General features: G+C 43.7%; 1 protein-coding gene across 6 annotated transcripts in view; it reads right to left on the bottom strand.

The window, feature by feature from the left end:
- The window catches only part of FTCD (formimidoyltransferase cyclodeaminase), a 1,011,684-nt gene that overhangs the window by 344,310 nt on the left and 647,213 nt on the right, over positions 1–20,161 (bottom strand). For all 6 annotated transcript variants that reach the window (XM_030210600.1, XM_030210602.1, XM_030210603.1 and 3 more), the window contains one exon: positions 5,425–5,554. In XM_030210600.1, the coding sequence (XP_030066460.1) occupies positions 5,425–5,554 (130 nt within the window). The remainder of the gene's footprint in view (positions 1–5,424; positions 5,555–20,161) is intronic.

Raw genomic sequence — 20,161 nt, forward strand, 5'->3', positions numbered from 1 at the left:
ACATTCAGATGCCAGTTTCCAAGTAGTCTTTTTTCCAAAAGGCACAACAGAGGGAAGAGTTTAGTCTTCAGTGGTGATCATACCCCTTACATGGTTAATGTTCTGTATCAATCTAGGAGCGAAAATACCTATGCAAGATGAATTCCACTCATCTGAGCATTATTTTTTTTATTTGTTACATTTGTATCCCACATTTTCCCACCTATTTGTAGGCTCAATGTGGCTTACATAGTACCGGAGAGGCGTTTGCAGACTCCAGTGAGAACAAATACAAAGTGATGTTGTGGTAAGATGAAGTTCATGTGGCATAGCCACATTAGGGAAACGTACATCGGAAGAGTTGCGTTTTGTCCATTATGTACTTTAGTTTTATTGTGTTGCACGGATCAGGCATTTAAGTTGGATCGGTGAGGTATGCCTTTTTGAACAGGGTAGTTTTTAGTGATTTCTGGAAGTTTAGGTGGTCATACGTCGATTTCAAGGCTTTTAGCAATGTGTTCCATAGTTATGTGCTTATGTAGGAAAAGCTGGATGCGTAAGTTGATTTGTATTTAAGTCCTTTGCAGCTTGGGTAGTGCAGATTTAGATATGATCATGTTGATTCTGATGTGTTTCTAGTTGGTAAGTCGATCAAGTCTGTCATGTATCCCAGGGCTTCACCGTAGATAATCCTGAATTGGCCATTTTGAATATGTACAAAGCTGAGTGCCTAAACTTATGCTCAAAGGTTCACTAAAAACTCTTACATTTAGGTACCTAAAGACTAGGTGGCAACATGGGTAGATTTAGAATGGGGGGGGGGGGGGGGGTTAGGTACTTAGCACTGATTTTTCAGCACTAGACACTTAAAGGTAAATGAATAGAAATCCTACATTTATGAGGAAGCACAATGTTTAAGCTCCTAAATTTTAGGTGAATTTTCAACAGAAAACTTAGGCGCTATGTTTGACTTTTAAGCCTAGCTTAGGAACCTAAATTTAAGAGTTCAGCTTTTTTTTTTTTTTTTAATATCAGGCCTTACATCTTTTTGTACAGTAGGATACATAGCTTGGCTAAGAGGAAACATGGTTTGCTGATCCGAGAACCAAACTGTGAATCAGGAGAAGTCTAGGGCCATGCACTCAAGACTGCTGTCTGCCACTTGCAATGCTGTATAACCCTGTTGCTCTTAGTGCATCCAGGAACCAACATAGAACAAGGGCTCTTCTTAAACTCGTCTTCCAGCTCAACAAAATCAAAAAATAAAGAGAAGCTGGTCTCGCTTTTCAAGGATTGTATCTGAAGTATAGAATGTCATATCTGTGACTTAAATCATTATTTTCACTACTCATGTCAGGATTGAGGGATTTCATAACGTGTGTTAATTGTTGGTCAGTGTTTGGGGCGTTATTATCTTATTTCTAATAACTGCAAATATAGGTAACAGTAGTAAATTGAAGCTCAACTGAGCAGCACAAATTTTCAGTAGTCCACAATGTGCTTTAAGCAAAAGCATGGTGTTTTTGCTGGGTATTTTGCTTGCTGAAAATCTCTCTTTTAAATAGCAAATTCAGGTGATGGTAAAAAAAACTTGTTCTTTTACTACTACTACTATTTAGCATTTATAAACTGCACCTATTGAGCAAGGAAGAATGCTTCCAATTTAGAATGGATACAGTGGGGGAAATAAGTATTTGATCCCTTGCTGATTTTGTAAGTTTGCCCACTGACAAAGACATGAGCAGCCCATAATTGAAGGGTAGATTATTGGTAACAGTGAGAGATAGCACATCACAAATTAAATCCGGAAAATCACATTGTGGAAAGTATATGAATTTATTTGCATTCTGCAGAGGGAAATAAGTATTTGATCCCTCTGGCAAACAAGACCTAATACTTGGTGGCAAAACCCTTGTTGGCAAGCACAGCGGTCATACGTCTTGTGTAGTTGATGATGAGGTTTGCACACATGTCAGGAGGAATTTTGGTCCACTCCTCTTTGCAGATCATCTCTAAATCATTAAGAGTTCTGGGCTGTCGCTTGGCAACTCGCAGCTTCAGCTCCCTCCATAAGTTTTCAATGGGATTAAGGTCTGGTGACTGGCTAGGTCACTCCATGACCCTAATGTGCTTCTTCCTGAGCCACTCCTTTGTTGCCTTGGCTGTATGTTTTGGGTCATTGTCGTGCTGGAAGACCCAGCCACGACCCATTTTTAAGGCCCTGGCGGAGGGAAGGAGGTTGTCACTCAGAATTGTACGGTACATGGCCCCATCCATTCTCCCATTGATGCGGTGAAGTAGTCCTGTGCCCTTAGCAGAGAAACACCCCCAAAACATAACATTTCCACCTCCATGCTTGACAGTGGGGACATTAAAATCATCTATGGGACTGCACCGGAATACATGCTCCCCTTGATTGACCTTCCGCCTAGAAATGCCAACCCTGCCGCTCGGTCCTATCTCCACCTTCATTTTCCGAACTGTAAGGGAGTAAAGTACAAGAAAATCTTTGCCTCGTCCTTTCGTTACTGGAGTCCCAAACACTGGAATATGTTACCTCATCACCTTAAAACTCAAGAAGACCATGGCCTTTTTAAGAAGTTGTTAAAGACATTCCTCTTTGCTAAGACTTACCCCTCAACTTGCAATGTTGATTAATGTATCCTTGTCCCCTTCCCTATCTAGTTCACTCTGTTAGATGCTTGCATAACCTTTAAGTTTGTACTTTTATTTAACTTACTGTAAGCCACATTGAGCCTGCACGAGTGGGAAAATGTGGGATATAAGCAACAAATAAATAAATAAATAAATAAATAAATTCATATACTTTCCACAATGTGATTTTCCGGATTTAATTTGTGATGTGCTATCTCTCACTGTTACCAATAACCTACCCTTCAATTATGGGCTGCTCATGTCTTTGTCAGTGGGCAAACTTACAAAATCAGCAAGGGATCAAATACTTATTTCCCCCACTGTATGTCCAGGTTATGGTGTTGAGTAGCTTGGATTACTGTAATTCATTGTGTCTTGGCTCTCCAGCTTCAGCCATGAAGCCATTGCAAGAAGTCTAGAATGCAGCCACTTGATCGATAATCTGCTACACCATTGCTTGAGTGATTGCACTGGCTGCCAGTTGTGTGGAGAGCCCATTTTAAGACTTTATTATTGATTCACAAAGCATTAAAAGATGAAGCTGCATTTCATCTGATGGAGTACTTTAGGTTTATAAACCAGGTTGGATTTTGAGATCAGATGGTGCTGCGCATTTGCACCGCTTTCATTTTAAGAGACCTCAGAAATGTACCTTTTTATTTTTAATCACAGGACCAGATACAGGAGCTTCTAAGAATCAATTAAAGAACTATTTATTCATAAAGCCTTTGGTTTGGCAGTCTTAGGCACCTGTTATCTAAGTGGGTAATTGTGACAGGGTTAAGCAAATCGCCAGAGCTTGGATGAGCAATACGAGCAGCTGCTGGTTTTCTAAATGTGATTTTTACTGTTATTGTATTTAATGTATACATTATGTATTTTTTTTGTTACTACCTTTGGTATAAAATAGAAAATAAATAAATAAACTAAAATGCAAGTAAATTACATGTAGAAGCCGAGACCTTCATCTTAGGCAAAGAATCTCTCATGGGCATCAGCTGACTCATTGTCTTGACCTCTACTTCCTGGCAAGTTTCTGTGCCTGTGAAGCAGCCATTGAGTTTGTGAATCTGTGATGAAGAGTGGAAGCCTAAAGATAGCAGCACTAGTCACAAGTTTCACAGTGGTGTTAATTCATTCACCTTTGAATTTGTTGCGACATATCTAAGATAGGGCTTGTGCACTTTGATGTGTATGAAACTCTAATGTTGGATAAGTGAATTCTGAGTGGTTGTTGTGATACTTGATATTGGTTGTACCAGCATAAAACAAGGTTGTAGAAGCTGAGTGTCCCAAGAGCATTCAGGTCACTTCATGGCTACTAGATGTTTGCACCAACATTTGAAAAGTGTAATGAGGACCGGAGAAATACATAGCAACATAGTAAATGAAGGCAGATAAAGGCCAAAATGTCCCCTATCCAGTCTGCCCAGAATATTTAAAACTCTACAACACTTATGATGGTTCTCAAAGCCCCACACCAAGCTTGTTAGGCAATTAAGGCAAGTGACTGTGGTATCGTGGTCAATACACTCCCCCTTCCAATGGATCCTATTCCAGGACAAGACAGTTTACACAAGCCTTTAATAGCATCTCATCCACTGCCCAAACCTCCCAGAAATACCATTCAGGCCTCCTGGCTGCTAGTAAACAATTTGTCCCTGCAATATATTTCCAGAAAGAGAAAGGAGATAAGTAAACTACAGTACTATTGTTAGTAATGTGTAATTTATCTTTACTACTACTACTACTTATCATTTCTAAAGCGCTACTAGACGTACGCAGCGCTGTACACTTGAACATGAAGAGAGAGTCCCTGCTCGACAGAGCTTACAATCTAATTAGGACAGACAAACAGGACAAACAAGAGATAAGGGAATATTAAAGTGAGGATGATAAAATAAGGGTTCTGAACAAGAGAATAAGGGTTGGGAGTTAAAAGCAGCATCAAAAAGGTTGGCTTTTAGCTTAGATTTGAAGACGGCCAGAGATGGAGCTTGACGTACTGGCTCAGGAAGTCTATTCCAGGCATATGGTGCAGCAAGATAAAAGGAACGGAGTCTGGTGCTGGACAAAATGGTAGAGACTATTATAAAGAACAAAATTACAGAGCATATTCAAAAGCATGGATTTAGTGAAGGGAAATCTTGCTTCACCAATATATTGCATTTCTTTGAAGGGTTGAACAAACATGTGGATAAAGGTGAGTCAATTGATATTGTGTATCTGGATTTTCAAAAAGCGTTTCACAAAGTACCTAAAGAAAGACTCCAGACGAAATTGAAGAGTCATGGCATAGAAGGTAGTGTTCTATTGTGGATTAAAAACTGGTTAAAAGATAGAGAACAGAGAGTAGGTCAAATGATCTGTATTCTCAATGGAGAAGGGTAGATAGTGGGGTTTCCCAGGGGTCTGTGCTAGGACCGCTGCTTTTTAACATATTTATAAATGAGCTAGAGATGGGAATAAACTAGTGAGGTAATTAAATATGCTGATGACACAAAGTTATTCAAAGTTGTTAAATTGCAAGAGGCTTGTGAAAAGTTACAAGAGGACCTTATGAATTATGAATTCAGGTCTAGCATTACCATGGCCAAGGTACATTAAAATAGATGAATGAATGGACAGTTGCAAGAACTGGTGCAACTGCTCACACTTTTCAAATTTGTGCTAATTCATCCTGTTTTGTGTATACTTAGACATGATGAAAAATACTATCATCTCTATGCTGTGCATATTATCATCACAGCTTTGATAAAATACACTGACATCTTCATATTATGAGATTACCATGGCAGCCACTGCAGCAGACACTGATCCTCCACCAGGAGTTGCTGATCTGGAACCAACATTTTGAACAAACTCAAAAAGAGGCTGGGTCACCAAGCTGCCTTCAGTTATAGTTTTCTGGACTATGTATCTAAAAGAAAAGACAAATATCATGAGCTCAGAACACTTTAGTACCCTCTCCTATTTGGTACTCCTAACCAGATCCCTGGTCTTCTAGAATTCCATGACTGTACTAATTATGTCACAGCGTTGGACTGCACAGCTATGGGAGACCAAGAGCGAGATTGAAGAGGAAGCAGAAGTGGTAGTAGTGGCACAACTTTTCCCTACTTGTCTACAATGATCTAAGCTTGAAGCTACTGTAGGAATAGGATAGCAAAAGTATGAAATCTCTTGTCACATCCTTTTCCTCTGATTCCTGGATATGTATGACCTGCTGTTATCTGTGGGGAACATGCTACTGTTGCACGCTTCAAATTGTGACACTCCAGCTTCCAACAGTAGAGGAGGCAGGTGCAGCCCAAGACACTGCACTGTTATTGTCTTTTTCCTAACTCCAAGATCCTTCAGGGTCAGTAAGTAGGGATTTTAAAATGCTTTACCTGCCCAACAAGGGGTTCTTTGGGGCTCCAGGTGACTGCAGCTGCTGCTGGGCTGGTTCCAAGCTGGGGCTGGACCTGGTAGGTGGCACCAAATTGCAACCTTTCTAGGGTCTAAAAGGGCTCAGGAGGATTTGGGGGCTGCCAGCTGAGGCAGATGTGACCTGCCGCGAAGGTGCGTCAGCCATGGGTGAAGGGGCAAGAAACTGGCCTGTTTCAGGCCTGCCTACCAGAGCTCTGGCAATATGCGATAGTTTCCCAGAGTTCCGGTAGGCTACAACTGAAGCCAGGGCCTTGATTAGTTTCAAGGCCCAGGGAGCTGCTGCGTTTAACCACGGATAGCTCTCAATGTCAGGGGGGGGGGGGGGGGGGGTCCATCCAGGCTGAATTGGAAGATGGAGGTGGCCTTTCCAACCCTTTGGGTCATGTTGCCTGGAGCTCTAGGGAAAATATTTAGAAATTAATTTTTGGTGGGTGGGGTCTTTAGGGATTCCCTTTAGGTGGGCCATGGGGGTCTGGACTTCAGCACATTTTATTTTTGCCCAGAAAGTGGGAAATGTAGGTGCAGAGGGCTGGTGGACTTTAGAAAACATGTTTTGGGATTCCGTCAGTTACAGTCTTTAGAGGGACATGTTTTGTAATTTTTCATGTGACCGTCAGGGGATTTTATTATTATTTTTGGGCATTTGGGGGTAGAAATTGTATGGCATCTGGGAAAACATTTAATTTTTAAATTTAAAGTTATGGGGCTTTAGTATGGATGTGCTGGGGTTATATATCAAGTTGTTTTAACGGAAACATTACAGAAAATGTACTTTTCCCATTATAGTCAATAGAAAACTGGGGTTTCAAGATGGAGCTCAGAACTGTAAATGCAGAGTTCCAGGATTCTGAAAAAAACTGTAAACTTTGTAAGCCAGGAGCTGATTGGCTGATTGGGGGTGGTATGAGGCTAGCGAGGTCCCGTTATCAGAGCAACAGCTGGGACAGTTGGGTAACAGTTGGGTGCTAGCTTTGTGGCAGAGTGGTTGCTTAGGGCTGAAGAGTAGCTTGGCTCTGTGGTTTTGATCAGGGACAGTCTGTGTATAGATTAAGTGGGAATTCTCCCAGGGTTTTGTGGAACTTCCCTTTAGAGAGTTTTTTTTTTTTTTTGGCCTTGTGAGCAAAGCCTGTGAGGTATAGGGTTAAGTCCCGGACAGAGACTGGTGTATGCTCTTGCCAGTGGAAGACGTCGGTTCTAAGTTTTGGCAAACCCTTTGGTTCTTCTTTGAAGGAGAGGACCTGGACTCTGAGGTACCAAACAGTGTTGTACTGATCTGGAGGCCTCTTTGCTTAAAGCAGTGGTCAAGTATAGCTCTTAAGGAGCAAAGGCAAGGCTGTGTTTCTGAACTTGGTAGATGAGCTTGCTAGAGAGCTGGAGAGAGTCTGGAAGAGCCCTGATTGAAGATACTGGTATCTGTAAGTTAAAAAAGTTTAAGTTGAAGGGACAGGAACAGGAACAAATTTTTATTTAGCCAGAAAGAGTCTCTACTCAACTGGGTGGGAGGAAAATAGGGACACATGCTTATTCTTTTATTTCCACCTGGTAGCCAGCTACAAATAGGTTCCTGCTATGAATACAGGTCACACATAAATTACACACACAGGGATAAAGTTTCCTTTTTGTTGATTTTGTTGAGAAATGTAGTAGGTACTCACCTGACACTGAAGATCCTGCTGGTTCCTGGTTCGGATCCTGTCTCCCGTGATCCTGATTCCTGATCCATGTGTGAGGAAGCTAGCCAACATCAAGCAAGTGCTGGGAAGAGGACATAAGTTGTTTTCTTTTCTTTTTTTATGTGCACACAATTTGGGGGGAGGGTCCTATCTTTTTCTCGTTGGGACATTAAAGCTGAGTACTCATGCTGGGAGATTGGACACTTGGATCAGAAGCAGGAGCCAGGTGAGAATATCTGAACTTATGCCTACAGACTTCAAGAGAAATTAACACAAATTAAAGCCATCAATCCTCAGTGCTTCAGTGACCCTCAAAAGATGCTTAAAGAAAAGTTTGTGCTGGGTTTCCAGGAAGAGAATCTTAGGAGAGAAATGAAGAAAAGGTTGGAGAAGGCTCCTAAGCTGACTTTCGCAGGACTACTTCAGGAAGCCATCAAATGGACACAGGAAGATGTGTCACTTGATTGGGAAGAGAGGTCTCTGAGGATTTTGTCTTGAGCCCGAACTGAGGCAATGCTACAAAGTGCCAGTGCGAAAACAAAATTTGAGATGGAGTTAAATGAGTTGCAACAAATGGTGGCTGAGCTGCTAAGAGGGAAAAGGCAGTCTAAAAGGGTACAAGACTTTCCACAGTGACCCTGAGGAATCAGGGGTGAAGACATTGCACAAAGGCCAGAGAAAGAAAGGGAAGCTTGGGATCAATTTGGCTGAGGATATCACACCTATGATGAGACGCATAAAAGAGAACACAGAGTGCCTCTGAGGAATGATCAGGGAGACCTGGAGGGGCATAATCGAACGTCGCTGGCGATCTATTTTGGTGGTGGCGCAACAGCTGGCCGGAACCGTATTTTCGAAAAAAAATGGCCGGCCATCTTTTTATCGATAATATGGTTTAGCCTGGCCAAATGCCAGAGTTCGCCGGGTTTGAGATGGCTGGTTTTGTTTTTCAGCGATAATGGAAAAAAATGCCGGCCATCTCAAACCCGGTGAAATCCAAGGCATTTGGTCGTGGGAGAGCCACCATTTGTAGTGCACTGGTCCCCCTGACATGCCAGGACACCAACCGGGCACCCTAGGGGGCATTTCTAAAAATGTTTTAAAAATACACAAATAGCTCCCAGGTGCATAGCTCCCTTACCAGTGTGCTGAGCCCCCCAAATCCCCCCCAAACGCACTCCCCACAACTCTACACCATTACCATAGCCCTGGTACATGTGGGTACAGTGGGGGGGGGGGGTCTTTGGGGGGGGGGGTTTGGAGGGCTCAACACTTAGCACCACAAGTGTAACAGGTATGGGGAAGTGCACTGCACCCATTAAAAACTGCTCCAGTGACTTGCATACTGCTGTCAGTGAACTGGGTATAACATTTGAGGCTGGCATAGAGGCTGGCAAAAAAGTGTTTTATTTTTTATTTTTTAGTGTGGGAGGGGGTTGGTGACCACTGAGGGAGTATGGGGAGGTTATCCCCCATTCCCTCCGGTGGTCATCTGGTCAATTGGGGCACCTTTTTGAGACTTGGTCGTGAAAATTAAATGACCAAGTAAACCCGGCGAAATACTGATTAACGCCGCTTTTTTTTCCATTATCCGCAAAAGCTGGCCATCTGGTAGCCACGCCCATGCCCGCCCATGTCCCGCCTTCACTTTGCCGCCAACACGCCCCTTGAACTTTTGCTGGCGTGGCGACGGGAAAGCGGTGATAGTGTCAAAAACGGCGCTTTCGATTATACTGATTTCACCGCTTTTGCGAGATCGCCAGCCATCTCCTGATTTATGTTGGAAGATCACCGGCGATCACTTTCGAAAATAAGCCTGCTGGTGTGCTACTGATGCCTAGAACCTGGTCATGTGGCAAGGGAATGCCGAAGTGAAAAAGTGGGAAGTGTTCTGGGTGAAGTCTGGGCCAGATCCATTGGCAGGTTGTCCAGTGCTGTACCAGGTCGGTTATCAGTTGCATTAGCAAATGCCTCACCAAGTACTGCATCCTGCACCTTAGAAACCGCAGTACCTCATGAATGGAAAGAAATCTCAACATTGGCATCAGTAGCAACTGCAGTTCCATCCACTTCAAATTCATCTACTTCAGCTATCAGGCTACAGAGAGCAGGCACTCAGGGCCAGAAGTAAAGAAAAGCAAAATTGTGGGGAAGAGCCCCATAATAGAGATCCTTGTCAGGGATCTATCTGTGTAGTGCTGCTTGGATACAGGCTCAGAGGTATCAACCATTGCGGCCAGTTATTTTCAGCAGTATCTGGAAGACCGCGTTGAGTTTAAAGAGACTCTGGTGAAGCTGTGCCCTATCAATGGTACGGACATCCTGATTATTGGCTGCATAGAAGCTGATGTTATCTGAATGGGGCAGACAGTGAAGAGATGCAGTATCCTGACAGTTTGTGACGATGCAGCCTGCCAGTGTGTAAATTCCATGCCCAGACTTAACAGTGTATAAATTTCATGCCTGGAAATGCAAGAATGAACATACTGCAGGAGTTAAACTGGAACCTGTGGGCCAACAAATGGCTTCGGAATGGGGCAGTATATAAAATCTGGAAGCAAATTAAGAACTGTGAATGTGAGAGAATCATTTTTGCCATGCTGGTTGGAAGAAAACAGGTGGTGCTGCCTCCCTTAGCTGAGCTAATGTTGTTGGGAAGTTGCATCCAGCGTAGAGAGTGTACTGAAGTGCTGGTGGTGGTGGCTATATTACCAGTTGGAGTATGTGTGGTGAACACTCTTGTTAAACCCAACTGGGACAAACTGCTGATGCATGTCATGAATGCTGGGCATACCGACCAAGGGAGATTCTGGTTTCAGCACCCATAGAATGCCGCTTAGAAGGCAACACAATGGTGGTTAGGTGCTGCCAAGAAAGTGAGCCATTGGAAGGAGGAGATGAGGAATTTATCCAGAATCTGGTGGCAAAACTAAACTGGCTAGAATTGGCACATGAACAAAATGATGATCTCAAGCACTTGTTATGCAAACACCAATACGTCTTCTCCAGGGATGACAATGACATCAGCTACACAAACAGGATTTATCATCAGATAAACACTGGAAATCACCCACCCATCAAGCAACCGTTGTACATCATAGAGGCCATGAAAAGGTGCAAACCATACATATTTCTAGGTTTTTTAATATAGCTATTTTGCTTTCTTGAGCTGGGAGCAGATCTGGAATTGTAAAACAGCATTTTTTCTGGTAACTACCTTTCTAAGGCTGTAGAAATTTGTGGTTTGACATTTGACCTATGCTAACGTGATAAATTGCTGGTCCACAACTAAGAGGCAGAGGCTCCTATGACTAAGGACAACATGTGCAGTATCCAGATAAACAATCAAAAGTAGAACTAAGTGGGTGTGGGTAAAAACTATATCCTTAGCAAGAGGGTGGAGGGGGCTAGTATGATGTCTGTGCATACCAAGGACATAGGTCAACCCATATCAAATGAAAACTTATGCTTATATGCATGACAGTTCCTAACTGCCAATATAATAAGGGAATAAATTATAGAATTTGATGAAACATGATTCATAACAGGAAACAGAATATTCTAGAAAGACGCATATTCATTAGGTAGGAAGGGTAATTATAATTAAAATAATGAAGAAAGAAAGAAAAAGTATTTAAGAGGAAACAGAACTGAGGATGGCGAGCCTCAGTGTGTCCACTAGGAGGTGGACATATTGACAGCTCCCAGGGAAAACTCTGTTTTAATTTGCTACATATTATACTGTATTGGGATATTATTTGTTAATCTCTACTATAATAAAAAGCACCTCCAACGTTCTGAAGCTGACTCTGTGGCTTCACTAAAGTGAAGGGTTCGTCAGATTCGTTACATCTGTAAGCCTGTCACCATCACTGTCTGTCCCGCCCTCACGTCAAAACGTGATGACGTCGAAGGTGGAACGTTACAACAACAACTTTGCGCCAATCACGTGCCCACAATGAAAACCTTCAAACAAAACAAGTTAAACGCTGCTCCTCCATAGCCGCGTGACCGACAACACCAGTTGGAAGCACACAAGCGCACCACGCGACACTGATCGCGCCAATCGCATGCCCAGAATGAAAACAATCAAAAAAAACAATTTAAAAGCTGCTCCTCCATAGCCACGCGACCGACAACACCAGTTGGAAGCGCACAAGCGCGCTATGCGACACTGATCACACGCCCACAACGAAAACCTTCACACAAAACAATTTAAAAGCTGCTCCTCCATAGCCGCCCGAGCGACAACACCAGTTGGAAGTGCACAAGCGCGCCACGCGACACCGAGGAAAACAGTAGAAAACCCGACAAAGCACTGCACCGGCTGCCCTTTTGCAGACTTACCCATCTTCAAATCTTTACTCAAAGCCCACCTCTTCAATGTTGCTTTCGGCACCTAACCTTTATACCTATTCAGGAAATCTAGACTGCCCCAATTTGACTGCCCCTATTTGTCTGACTGTACATTTGTCCTTTAGATTGTAAGCTCCTTGAGCAGGGACCGTCCTTCTATGTTAAACTGTACAGCGCTACGTAACCCTAGTAGCGCTTTAGAAATGTTAAGTAGTAGTAATAGACTGACAGCCGGTAGACAACATGGACCGAAGAAGGTGGCAAACAACAAAGGAGGAGTGGTGGATCTGAGACCTGTCCAAGGTGTGTGAATGACAGCAACCCTGCCCAACATCCAAACCCCCTGCCAAAAACTCCAAGTAAAAAAACATCAACCAGCAGCAGCAACATACTCCTGCAGAAACCCCGTTCACCCCTCCTCACAAACCCCCCTCCCGACACACACTCATGCAGGAACCCCGTTCACCCCTCCTCACAAACACCCCTCCCATAGCACACAATCACTGACACCACACACCCACAGCAATGCAGACCTCTCCCCCTCAGTTCCTCACACACACACACACTAATTCCAACTCACCTCACCCCTCCAAAAAAAAACCCCAAAAAATGAAACCACTCTAACAGCTGACCCCCACCACAACCCTGCAATGCTGACCAACGTCCACGCCCCCTGCCACCCCCTACCAGAAAAGCAGCAGCAACCCTGTCACACTCTCTGTGTGACACACACACACTCATGCAGGAACCCCGTTCACCCCTCCTCACAAACCCACCTCTGCTGACGTCACTCCTCCAATGTTCTCCGTTCCCCCTCCCTCCCAGTTCCATGGGACCCTGGAACTGGGAGGGAGGGATGGAGGGATAGAGGGAGGGGAACCCTGGAAATGGGAGAGAGGGACGGAGGGACAGAGGGAGGGGGAACCCTGGAAATGGGAGGGAGGGGGACACTGGAACTTGGAGGGGGGGAGGAAGGGAGGGAGGTGGAGGGGGCAAGGGAGAGATGCTGCACATGGATGGATGGAGGGGGCAGGGCACAGAAGATGTTGCCTGTATATGGATGAATGCAGGGGAGAGAGCATAATGCAGGGGAGGGAGGGGACCCTGAGAGGGAGGCAGGGAGGGGACGACCCTGGAACTCAGAGGTAAGGAGGGGACGACCTTGGAACTCAGAGGCAGGGAGGGAGGGGGGCATGACCCTGAAACTCAGAGGGCGGGAGGGAGGGGGGACCCTGGAACTGGGAGGGAGGGGGGCCCTGGCACACACTCTCATGCTCACACATACACTCTCTCTCTCTCACAGACACACTCGCACCCAGTCTCACTCTCTCTCTGTCACACACACACACTCGCACATTCACTCTCTCTCTCACACAGTCACTCTCACACACACTCTCTCAAACATACACACTCTGAGGAAAACCTTGCTAGCGCCCATTTCATTTGTGTCAGAAACGGGCCTTTCTTACTAGTATTTTAATAATTACTGATTGGCTTCTTTGACCGCACCTTGAGTATTGTGTTCAATTCTGGTCGCCGCATCTCCAGAAAGATATAGTGGAATTGGAAAAGGTGCAGCGAAGGGCAACTAAAATGATAGCGGGGATGGGACGACTTCCCTATGAAGAAAGACTAAGGAGGCTAGGGCTTTTCAGCTTGGAGAAGAGACGGCTGAGGGAAGACATGATAGAGGTATATAAAATAATGAGTGGAGTGGAACAGGTGGATGTGAAGCGTCAGGTCACGCTTTCCAAAAATACTAGGACTAGGGGGCATGCGATGAAACTACAGTGTAGTAAATTTAAAACAAATCGGAGAAAATGTTTCTTCACCCAACGCGTAATTCAACTCTGGAATTCGTTGCCGGAGAACATGGTGAAGGCAGTTAGCTTGGCAAGTTTAAAAGGGGGTTAGACGGTTTCCTAAAGGACAAGTCCATAAACCGCTACTAAATGGACTTGGGAAAAATCCACAATTCCGGGAATAACATGTATAGAATGTCTGAACATTTGGGAAGCTTGCCAGGTGCCCTTGGCCTGGATTGGCCACTGTTGTGGACAGGATGCTGGGCTCGATGGACCCTTGGTCTTTTCTCAGTGTGGCATTACTTATGTACTTAATTTGAATAAACAGTTATTATGTCTAATACTTATTTAGTAGCCAGAGTTTTTTCTTGCCTGGAATTCTGCCTGGGGGAGTAAAGATTTATTCGAGGCCAGGAGATATCCAGAAGGTTACTTCTGTCTCAGAGGCAAGACAGAAAGTGAACACTGTACAGGTGAGTTTCGCCACATATATACAAAATATGTGGACCGCATGATCTGGTGAGGGACGTTATGGTACTGGGGCCGCTTGATAACAGTGACCATAATATGATCAGTTTTGATATCGACCTTGAAGTAACTGTACACAGAAAGTCAAATACGTTAGCGTTTAACTTTAAAAAAGGAGACTATGATAAAATCAGAAGAACGGTAAAAAAAAAACTTAGGGGGGCAACTGAGAGAGTAAAAACTGTACAACAGGCGTGGACGCTGTTCAAAAATACCATCCTGGAGGCCCAGGCCATACATATTCCGCGAATTAGAAAAGAAAGACGGAACTCCAAAAGACAGCCGGCCTGGTTAAAAAGTGAGGTGAAAGAAGCTATTAGGGCTAAAAGAAACGCCTTCAGAAAATGGAAGAAGGAACCGTCTGAAAATAACAAGAAGCAACATAAGGAGTGTCAAAGCAAATGCAAGGCGCAGATAAAGAAGGCCAAGAGGGATTACGAAAAAAAGATAGCATTAGAGGCAAAAAAAATAGTAAAATTTTTTTTCGGTATATTAAAAGCAGGAAGCCGGCAAAAGAATCAGTTGGGCCGCTGGATGACCGAGGGGTAAAAGGGGCGATCAAGGAAGACAAAGACGTAGCGGAGAGACTGAATGAATTCTTTGCTTCGGTCTTCACCGAGGAAGATTTGGGTGGGATACCGGTGTCGGAAATGGTATTTCAAGTGGACGAGTCGGAGAAACCTACTGACTTCACGGTAAACCTGGAGGACGTAATGGGGCAGTTCGGCAAACTGAAGAGTAGCAAATCTCCTGGACCAGATGGTATTCATCATAGAGTACTGATAGAACTGAAAAATGAGCTTGCGGAGCTACTGCTAGTGATATGCAACTTATCCATTTCTGCTTGGATTACCAGAAATTAAATAGCATTACAATTAAAGAGGTATACCCACTGCTGCACATCAACAAATCTTTGGATGCTCTGAGACAGGTGACACTGTTTTTATCTCTTGACATGTCATCTGGCTATTTTCAAGTGGCCATGCATGAGGCTGATAAGGAGAAAATGGCAGTAATAACACTATTGAGGTTGTTTCAATAGACCCATATTCCGTTTGGGTTGAACAATGCCATTACAACATTTTAGCGCATCATGGAAGGCATACTGAATGATTACGTGTTAGATATCCTGCTACTCTATCTTGATGATATTCTAATACTCTCGAAAGATTTTGAAAGTCACCTACAAAGACTGGATAAGGTGTTTGCCTAGCTCATAGCATACGGGTTAAAGTTGAAGCTACAGAAATGCACAGTACTTTGTAAGAAAGTGAAATATTTTAGGCACGTGTCAGCTGAAGGAGTATCTGTCGATGAAGAGAAAATTATAGCGGTGAAAGACTTGAAAAACTGTTTCCAAAGTCTGGCAGTTAATATACCATAACATTTTAATTTATATTCCCCTAAAGCCAATATAAGTTCTAAGCACATTACAATAAAATTTCAACAAGGACAATACTTATGAAGAAGAAATTCAATATAACAGCATATAAAACTTAACAATTCAAAATATCATTGCTAAAGCATATTTTCTAAACAAAAAAGTCCTCTGGGAGATCATTTCACATTTTGGCTGCCTGATAAGCTAATGAAGCACAAAATAGAATCAATGATTTCATCCCCTTAGGGGAAGGTAACACAAAAACTGAGGGTGGTGAGTTATTACCGCTGGTTCATACCATCATTTTCTAAGAGCACTCACAGGGAAAACAAGTTGCAGATGAAGAATTCAGTGGTAGAATGGACACTGGAGTGTCAGGAAGCCTTTGAAGAGCTCAAGAGAAGGCTCACCTTAGCACCAATTCTACCATACCTGATTTTTGAGCTACCCTTTATATTGCCACCGAGGGTTGGGTGCTGACCTGAGCCAAGTTCAGGATGAGTAGGAGAAGGTTATCACCTATGCTAGTATGGGTTGTGGAAGTCCGAGTGTAACGACAAGAACTATAGCATATTGAAGCTCTCGAACTACTGGTGTTAAAAGTAGGCAGCAACTGAAAAATTCAAGGATTATCTTATATACCGCTAATTTCTGGTGTGTACCAACCATAACCTGTTGAGGCACCTGGAAACTGCCAATATATATGTGACAGAGCAAAGATGGTCTGAGCAGCTCGCCGAATTTGAATTCAAAATCAGTCACAAGCTGGCCAGACCAATCAAGTAGCTGATGCATTGTCAAGACAGCCATGAAGTGATGAAGAGAAAAAAGAGGATGTAAAACCAGATTTCCTACTAATTAAAGCTGCAAAAGTGCAGAAGCATGTATGGCCCAAGTGTGTGCCAGACAGGTTTCAAATTTTTCATCTTCTGAGTTATGACTGCCACTGCTTCTGAGTTACGACAGTGGCAGCGAGAAGATCTTGAACTGCAACAAGTTCTTTAGTGTTTGCACTTGAACACACCTGTGGATGTTAGTGGCTGGATGCATGGACAGTGGAAGCTCTGGCGACAGCAGAACAGGCTCTGTTCCAATAAGGGTCTATGGTTCCAGAGAGTCACTAATCCAAGGGATGGCACTGAGGTGATGCACTTTATAGTACCCAAGAGTTTGTGTCAGGAGATGTTCAGAGCAAAGTATGACTATGCTGGGCATCTGAGTGAAGAGACTATCTTAAGAAATCTTCACTGGGATTATTACTGGACAGGAATGAGTCAAGATGTGAATCACAGGTTACAGGAGTGTTCATGTTGTATAGTGATACAGAACCTATTTCCATAAGAGAGAGTTCAATGCAAATACTTCCAAGTGGATACCCATTAGAAATTCTGGTGATGGATTACAGTATGTGACGCTAGAGGCCATTAACAATGGAGTGGAACATGTGTTTATGCTGATGGATATGTTCACGAGGTTTTCAGTGGCAGTTCCTACCAGAAACCAGACTGCCTATACCAGGGACGTAGCTAGACAACAGATTTTGGGTGGGCCTAGGCAAGAAGTGGGTGGGCACCAAGTGTTCTCTCCCCCCCCCCCCCCAACCACCACCAAACCAAAAATATATCTCAGCTGGCAGGAAGATGCTTCTTTCCACCTTGGCAGTCTGCAGCAGGCATGCCCTGAAAACTGAGCATGCGCAGGTGCCGGTATCATGGAGAGTAGCATTTTCATTAACATCAAGGGGAAGTCTTCAGCTGGCGGAGCTTGAGATCCCCACCAACTACCATTAAACGTGTGCTACTGTTGGGTGGGCCTGAGCTCTAAGTGGGTGGGCCACTGGCCTATATTACTGCCAAAGCCATTCTACAGCACTGGATAAACCACTACCGGTGTCTGGCACAGCTGCTTTCTGATCAGGTGTGTAACCTTGAATCATCAGTAATCTGGGAACTTTGTAGGCTGCATAACATAAGAAAAAGTTGTACCACACTGTATCATCCCCAGGGCAATGGTCAGTTTGAGCGATTTAATCGCACCATGCTAGATATGCTTAGTATACTGTCAAAAGAGAAGAAAATAAGGTGGGCAGAACACTTGCCAGAACTTGTGCTAGCAGTATTCACAGTTCCAATGTAACACCAATTTTCAAAAAAGGTTCCAGGGGAGATCCGGGAAATTATAGACCAGTGAATCTGATGTCGGTGCCGGGGAAAATGGTAGAGGCTATTATTAAAAACAAAATTACAGAGCACATCCAAGGACATGGATTACTGAGACCAAGTCAGCACGGCTTTTGTGGGGGGAAATCTTGCCTGACCAATTTACTTCAATTCTTTGAAGGAGTAAACAAACACGTGGACAAAGGGGAGCCAGTTGATATTGTGTATCTGGATTTTCAAAAGGCGTTTGACAAGGTACCTCATGAAATTGGAGGGTCATGGGATAGGAGGAAATGTCCTATTGTGGATTAAAAACTGGCTGAAGGATAGGAAACAGAGAGTGGGGTTAAATGGGCAGTATTCACAATGGAGAAGGGTAGTTAGTGGGGTTCCTCAGGGGTCTGTGCTAGGACCGCTGCTTTTTAATATATTTATAAATGATTTAGAGATGGGAGTAACTAGCGAGGTAATTAAATTTGCTGATGACACAAAGTTATTCAAAGTCGTTAACTCGCGACAGGATTGTGCAAAATTACAGACTGGGAGACTGGGCGGCTAAATGGCAGATGACGTTTAATGTGAGCAAGTGCAAGGTGATGCATGTGGGAAAAAAGAACCCAAATTATAGCTACGTCATGCAAGGTTCCACGTTAGGAGTTACGGACCAAGAAAGGGATCTGGGTGTCGTCGTCGATAATACACTGAAACCTTCTGCTCAGTGTGCTGCTGCGGCTAGGAAAGCAAATAGAATGTTGGGTATTATTAGGAAAGGTATGGAAAACAGGTGTGAAGATGTTCTAATGCCGTTGTATCGCTCCATGGTGCGACCGCACCTTGAGTATTGTGTTCAATTCTGGTCGCCGCATCTCAAGAAAGATATAGTAGAATTGGAAAAGGTGCAGCGAAGGGCAACTAAAATGATAGCGGGGATGGAACGACTTCCCTTTGAAGAAAGACTAAGGAGGCTAGGGCTTTTCAGTTTGGAGAAGAGACAGCTGAGGGGAGACATGATAGAGGCATATAAAATAATGAGTGGAGTGGAACAGGTGGATGTGAAGCATCTGTTCACGCTTTCCAAAAATACTAGGACTAGGGGCATGCGATGAAACTACAGTGTAGTAAATTTAAAACAAATCGGAGAACGTTTTTCTTCACCCAACGCATAATTAAACTCTGGAATTCGTTGCCGGAGAATGAGGTGAAGGCGGTTAGCTTGGCAAGTTTAAAAAGGGGTTAGACGGTTTCCTAAAGGACAAGTCCATAAACCACTACTAAATGGACTTGGGAAAAATCCACAATTCCAGGAATAATGTATAGAATGTTTGTACGTTTGGGAAGCTTGCCAGGTGCCCTTGGCCTGGATTGGCCACTGTCATGGACAGGATGCTGGGCTTGATGGACCCTTGGTCTTTTCCCAGTGTGGCATTACTTATGTACTAGGTACTCCCCATTTTACTCACTATTTGGTCAGGACTCGTCTGCCACATGATTTTCAGACCAAGTTCGCCGGAGTGGAAGCTGAGTAGCTAGATGAATGGGTGAAGTTACATCATCAACATCTCCAGGGATTCTTCCAGATAGCCCAGCAGGAATCAGCATGCCAGGCAACAGCAAGGAAGAGATCTTTGACCGGCATTCAAGGGGCGCACTCATCTCTGAAGGGGACCAAGTGTTGCTCAGAGATAACAAATTTAGAAGTCAGGGAAAAATAAAAGATAAAGTGGGTAGAAACCCCTTATGAGGTTGTCTGTGCCACTGAACCAGAAGGGAGTATGTACAAAATTAGAGATGTACTGTATATGGAAATTACAGTGTGGTTCATAGAAATAACTTAAAAGTGTTACCTGGACCATTGTGGAATGTTCTATCACATGCCCCCAATGAGGATATAACACACCAGCCTCAAGCATTAGTAGCTATCAGACACTCATTCAGACAATGATACAAACAATGGGGAAATTGAAACCATTTGGTTTCTGATAAATGATCCAGAGTTGTGTTCTGAGGAATGGGTAATAGAGAGTCCTAGCAGTTTTCCAGAATTGAGTGACGGACCAGATGAGCGGAAATATAGATACCATTAGCATTGGTTCCAGTTCAGAGACCAGTCAAACTAAGCCAAAACGAGAAAATCAAGGCTGAAGGCCGAGGTATTTAGCTGACTATTGTGACAAGGCTACATCCCCGAGGTAT

The sequence above is a fragment of the Microcaecilia unicolor genome, chromosome 7 (genome assembly GCF_901765095.1).
Source record: "Microcaecilia unicolor chromosome 7, aMicUni1.1, whole genome shotgun sequence".
Taxonomy (NCBI): Eukaryota; Metazoa; Chordata; class Amphibia; order Gymnophiona; family Siphonopidae; genus Microcaecilia; species Microcaecilia unicolor.